We start from the raw sequence: 6,469 nt of genomic DNA, 5'->3' as shown, positions 1-6,469 counted from the left end.
TGTTATCTCATATATAATTAAAGGTCTAATTTAAACTTTTGTATTGTGCTGAAGATGTCTCATTTCACTGAAGTGACGGAAAAGTGTTCAGCAATTAATTAATTAAACTACTAATTATATTAGGATCATTTTTCTTGAAAGCTAATTTTCTTTCTCATTATTTTGTATTATAGAGTACATGATTGACAGACAAGAACCTGAATTCCGGGAGCTAAATGATAAAGCACGAGCACTGAAGCACATTCTCAGTAAAATTCCTGATGAGATCAATGATAGGGTTAGATTCCTTCAGACAATCAAGTAGGTATTGTGAATGTGTAGGAGATCTGCTAAATTGAAATCAAGCCTTCCTGCATGTACTATATTTTCTTTTCTCACTCTAATTTATCTCACCAATGACGATATTCATCTGCAGATTTTCTCCTTCATGTTCTTGCTTAGCTTCACCTCAAAGACATCTGTGAAATTTGCCTCAATAACAACTACTAGCAGTACTCAGTTCCACAATCCAAACACTCTAACAAAAAAGTTCCTCTAATTCCTTGATTGGATTTACTCATGACTTTTGTATTTATAAATTCTAGTTTTAGACTTCAACATGAATGAAGCTACCTTGTGTCTACTTTAGCAAACTCCTTTGTGATCTCTATCAGGCACTGTTCCCATTTGAAAGAGAAAACCCCCAAACTATTCAGTCCTTTAAATGATGGTTATAATCTCTCAGTTCTGGCATTAACTTTTAGTCTGTTTTTTCCCCTTCTCTGGTACTTACTTGTTCTTTTTTAAATTTAGAGACCAGAATTGTGCAGAGTATTCCACGTACTAAAGTTCTCTTTCAGTGTTTCATGTGCATTTAACAACTTCTCCTTGCAGTTGTATTTCTGTAGAAATGAACCACAGTGGCTTTTCATTTATAGTGGCCTTATTAATCTGAGTTGGTACTTTTTAATAATTTGTTGCCCCTGATTCGAATCCATTTCAGACTAATTTTCTGCTGAGTGTCTGGTTTTTCCTTCCATATCCTAACTAAATGTACCACCTCACAATATTTTAAAGGAAACACCCTTCTAATTTGATAGGTCCATTCCACAAGTGTGTTGATGTCTTGTATTTCGTTGAACTCTTCCTTTGTGTTGATATACCCGCAAATTTTGAAATGTTACTTCCAAATATTGAATCCAAATCATTTCAAAAGAAGATGAATAATCATGTTCTGAAGAAGGGTCACTGGACCTAAAATGTTAACTCTGCTTTGTCTTCACAGATGCTGCCAGACTGCTGAGTTTTGCCTGCAATTTGGGTTTTTCTTCGTGAAAAATCGTGACCTCATTATTAATCCCTGTGGAACACAATTCCCTTTACCACCAGTCTAAGTCAATAACTTTAACTCCCTACTGTTTGCTATCCTTTACCCCTACTCGGATATTAATCAAAAAGTAAGAGAGTCAAAGTGAGTGTTCAAAATGCTGTTGTGTGTTTGGGGTTGGGTGAGCTAGAATAGTAGAAGAGTGCTTGATAAACTTTATTTTTTTAATGACTGCTTATGTTCCAGTCGGATTCTAAGAATTCTGCAGCAAGTGACATGCTTCCTCTTTCATACATGTCAGACTGATGATGGAATATTCTGAATTTGCCTGGATAAGTACGGCTCCAGAAATACTCAAGCTTTATACCATCCAGGACAAAGCAGTCCACTTGATAGGTATCATGTCCACCGCATTCAGCATTCACTCCCTTCGTTGACACACAGTGCATCTTAAGGTGCACTGCAATAACTCATCCAAACCTGCAACCTCTATCATCTCGAAGAGCAAATACAGCAGATGCATGGGAACACCACCACGTACAAGTTCCCCTCCTCGTCTCTTGCCATACTAACTTGGAAGTATTATAACAGTTCTCTTGTTGGGTCAAAACCATAGAACTCCCTTCTTAACAACATTGTGGGTGTCCATTGTCCAAAAGAACTACCCAAGTAGTTTAAGAAGGCAGCTCACCACCCACTTCAAGTACACTTGACAATAGGAAATAAATGCTGGCATCTCGAACATTTTTTTTTTAAGATTCTCATTGAACCTCAACCCAAATTTATCTTTAAACAGGTTGCTGTAGATTATGACACGTAAACGTGCATTTATGTCTGTAGGCATGCTTCACATAAAGTGGATAGGGATTAAGCATTCAGATTTATTCACCCATTTAAGATAGATAAAGAGGAATTTCTTATGAGAGTAGTGATTCTGTAGAATTCTTTACCGCAGAGGGTTGTACAGCTGGGTCATTAAGTTTATTTAAAGACTGATTGATAGATTTTTAATCAGTAAAGGAATCGATGGATTGAGGAAAAGGCAGGAAAGTGGAGTTGAGGATCATCAGATCAGCCATGATCTTATTGAATGGTGGAGCAGATTCGATGGGCTGAATGGCTGTCTTCTGCTCCAACATCTTATGGTCTTAATCAAAGTTATGAGGAGCTTTGAGTCTGGTACTCTGTTTGAAAGTATCCAGTAGCAAATTTCAAAGCAGATAACATCAATGCTATGTATCTGTCTGTACTATGAAGCTTGACAGTACTCGGTTTACCTAACTTAGCTTGGACTCGGAGGTGCACAGCACACGATAAAGCACTTTGGCCCATTGTGTCTACTTTGGTCAAAAACAACCACCTAACTGTCCTAATCCCACTTTCCATAGCCTTGTATGCCTGGGCATCGCAAATATATATCTAAATACTACTTAAATGTTCTGAGGGTTTCTGCCCTTGATTAACCTTGTCAGCAGTGAGTTCTAGAATCCCACCACCCTCTGGGTGAAAACATTTTCATTGCATCCCCCTTAAACCACCTACCCTTTACCTTAAATCTTCGCCTCTTGGTTGTTAATCCCTCCACCAAAGGAAAAGGTTTATTCCTGTCTACCCTGTCCATTGCCTGCCCTAGTTTTATACATCTCAATCATGCCCCCCTCAGTATCCTCTGCTGCAATGAAACAAACCCCAGTCTACCCAATTCCCTTCACAACTACAACTCTCCAGCCCAGGTAATATTCTGGTAAATCTCTTCTGCATCCTCTCCACTGCAATCACCTCCATCCTATAATGTGGATTCCGGAACTGCACACAATACTCTAGCTGTAGCCTAACCAACTTTTTATACAATTCTAGCATAATCTCCCTGCTCTTAAGCTTGTTACTTTATTTTCTGAAGTATTTCAAATGCTGCCTCAGCCACTTTATCCACCCACCCTGATCTTTGAGGGAATGGTGGACATGCACAACAAAGCCCCTCTAACCCTCAGTGCATTCCTCGGGTTTTCCTGTTCTCATGTGTTCCCATGCCTTTATTGTCCTGCCCAAGTGAAACATGGCACTTACTGGGTTTGTTAATTTCTCTAGCATTTTCTTTTTTTTCTTTGCAGGGATATTGCCAGTGCAATAAAGGAGCTTCTTGACACTGTGAACAATGTTTTCAAAAAATACCAGTACCAGAACCGTAGAGTAAGTATGACATAAATAATGCCCAGAGACGCTGTAATATAAATATTGCCAATTACACCAGTTGATTGATTTATAATGTGAGAGAGTTGGTCAAGGACTGCATACATTTCCAGTGTATTATTCTGGTGAAAGGTGCTTTAAGCTTCTTAGTTTAAACTGTTCCTGAGACATTGAGCTATAAAGCTGTATTATCATTATTTCACTTGTCACTGTTTCTTTCAAGTCCTTGTTAATGTGAAATTTATGACATCTGTGCTTGTGAAAATTATACTGCAGTCATCATAAAATGTTAATTAAATGTGAAATACTTTGATAAGCTGCTGACTCACTTCCATTTTTAAATAATGTAACTCAGATTGATCTGCAACATTGAGACTTTCATGCTTGTGTCGCATCCATGAATACAATATTTTGAAGAAATGCATCCAAATAATTCACAGCCAAAGACTGCTTATTTGGATGGCTAAACTGAGTTTTATTTTTAACTTGTGTGTAAACCTTTAAAAAATGATTAAATTAAACTTTGTCACTTTCAGGCGCTTGATCACCAAAAGAAAGAATTTGTCAAATACTCCAAAAGCTTCAGTGATACTTTAAAAACCTACTTTAAAGATGGAAAGTAAGTATTACATTAAGATTAAACATTTGTATTCCTTTTGCATTCGTAGTGTCATCTTACAAATCAGGCTTTGTGCAATGTTAAATTTAGTTTGTAGTTGTCGCAATAGTTTTAGGTATTTAAATAAAAATTTGAATAAAATGATGTTTCCTATCAGTTGCACTATCAGGGAAGCATGGGGAGGACTTGACTGCCTTTAAAATAAGTGACCTTCATACTTCACAAGAAGGTTTGTTTTTGTAAATACAATCACCAATGGGAATAGTTCACCACACTCCATGTTTGCTAATGCTGATAATTGTAGAGTGCTCTAGTTAAGACTTTGTTTAAAACTAGAAGACAGTAAGGTATAGGCCATTCATCCCATCGAGTCTGCTACGTCATTCAGTCATGGCTGATATGTTTCTCAGTCCCATTCTCTTGCCTTCTCCCCGTTACCCTTGATCCCTTTACAGATCAAGAATCGATGTACCTTTGTCTTAAACACGCTCAATGACTAGGCCTCTTCCCGGATGTCTCAGTATTTGAAGCTAAGACTCCAGCTCATCAACTCTGAGCTGGAGATCCTCAAGCAACCAACATTTGCTACAGTTGTGGTCACTATAAACACAATATGGTTCACCAGTTTCCATATCATGCAGTTACAACACATCACCTGTACTGGCATCTCTATTTTAATTATTAGTTCTTAATTCGATGTTTAAAAATTTCCTACTTTTTTTTAAGTTTGTAACCTGTAAATATTTCCCCTACTTGTCTTCAATCTGAAAGTAAGCTGTAATTGTCATTTAGTATCTAGCACCAACCAATGAACTTGCAGCTTACTTGTGATGTCATTGTTTTCTGCTGGGGGCCCCTGATCCTGGTTCCAATTTATCCTGTTTAAAAAAATACCTTACAAACTATGAGCCGAAAAAGCAAGTTAGAAAGCACCTCCTCCCTTCTGCACCAAATTCCCACCCTGTCTCCAAAGTCCCTGAACTGTATACTCACTTGGGCTGGGTCTCACTCTGGACGGGAGGCAATGGCCTTGTGGTATTATCACTGGACTGTTAATCCAGAGACCCAGATACTATTCTGGGGACCCAAGTTCAAATCCTGCCACGGCAGATGGTATAATTTGAATTCAATATAAAATATCTGGAATTAACAGTCTAATGACGACCGTGAATCTATTGTTGATTGGCAGGAAAAACCCATCTGGTTCACTAATGTCCTTTAGGGAAGGAAACTGCCATCCTTACCTGGTCTGGCCTACATGTGACTTCAGACCCACAGCAATATGGTTAACTCTGAACTGCCCTCTAGGCAATTAGGGATGGGCAATGAATGCTGCTCAGTCAGCGACGCCCTCATCCCATGAAAGAATAAAGAAGAAAATGTGATCTCTCCTTGCTGACCATGCAAAGTTTATTGATTAAAATTGACTGCCTTGCATTCCCAATAAATTTGGCTTTATTTTGAGCAATTACAGTGGAGGATAAGTATATATTTTGGATTGCGTTAGAATTAGGATAAATCATGGACTGAAACAATTGTTTTTGTTTTTAAACAGGGCAATTAATGTGTTCATCAGCGCCAATCGATTAATCCACCAAACCAACTTGATACTGCAGACCTTCAAAACTGTTGCTTAGAACCTCCATTTGTGAAGCTTTTTAATTTTCAATCTTAAAAAGTTTACCTTTATATGTAAATTTAAATAGTTACAACTGTATAAATTAACACATCCATTTCAGAACTTGAAAATGTTGAATAAAATAATTGTCAACTTGCACCATATTTTTGTAAAACATTGTAGCTAATCATGATTTCTCGTTTAAAAAATTGCATAACTTTTGCTATTACTATTGTATCCAAAACAAAGCCAAAAGAATTTGCGCCTTAACATATCTTAATGTAACATTCCTTTGTGTAAATATTGGTGTTATGTTTCTGAAGTTAACTTGCTGGCAAAAAAATAAAAGTTATGTATTTAACATGATTAGTGGCAAATAAATAGTTCACAATTTAATTATGTTGTCTTCCATTAAGTTGCATTTTTATAATAATATAGCTGTGGAGCCTTGAAAGTAGTTCATTGGGATGAAGCTAATATTTAATGCGATCAGATTTTCAGATTGGATTGAATCTTTCAACTTGGATCTAGATGTTGCTGTTATATTGACCAGTTACTTATTTAAGCCTAATGTTATGTCTCCTTGAGTGCCTGCACAACATGTAATTTCCAGTTGTGTTTATACACAGACCAGTAAGCATAGAATAAAACTTTTGTATGAAGAAATAGTTGCACTTTAATCAAGACAATAAAGTATCTTAATTTTTGTGACCCTCCAACAGTGGCATTTTATGAG

The 6,469-nt window shown here is 37.0% G+C and overlaps 1 protein-coding gene across 1 annotated transcript; it reads left to right on the top strand.

Moving 5' to 3' along the window:
- The first annotated feature begins 165 nt into the window (after positions 1 to 165).
- Positions 166 to 6,129, top strand: LOC109924002 (programmed cell death protein 10). The gene is made up of 4 exons (XM_048594303.1): positions 166 to 300; positions 3,418 to 3,496; positions 4,033 to 4,115; positions 5,671 to 6,129. Exons 1-4 carry the CDS (start codon positions 179 to 181, stop codon positions 5,750 to 5,752), a joined length of 366 nt encoding a protein of 121 aa, XP_048450260.1. The 5' UTR covers positions 166 to 178; the 3' UTR covers positions 5,753 to 6,129.
- The last annotated feature ends 340 nt before the right edge of the window (positions 6,130 to 6,469 follow it).

Source organism: Rhincodon typus, unplaced genomic scaffold, assembly GCF_021869965.1.
Source record: "Rhincodon typus isolate 14 unplaced genomic scaffold, sRhiTyp1.1 hic_rhity00007931, whole genome shotgun sequence".
In the NCBI taxonomy this organism is placed as follows: domain Eukaryota; kingdom Metazoa; phylum Chordata; class Chondrichthyes; order Orectolobiformes; family Rhincodontidae; genus Rhincodon; species Rhincodon typus.
Note: the sequence above shows the minus strand (reverse complement) of the source record. Positions and strands in the feature narration are given on the sequence as shown.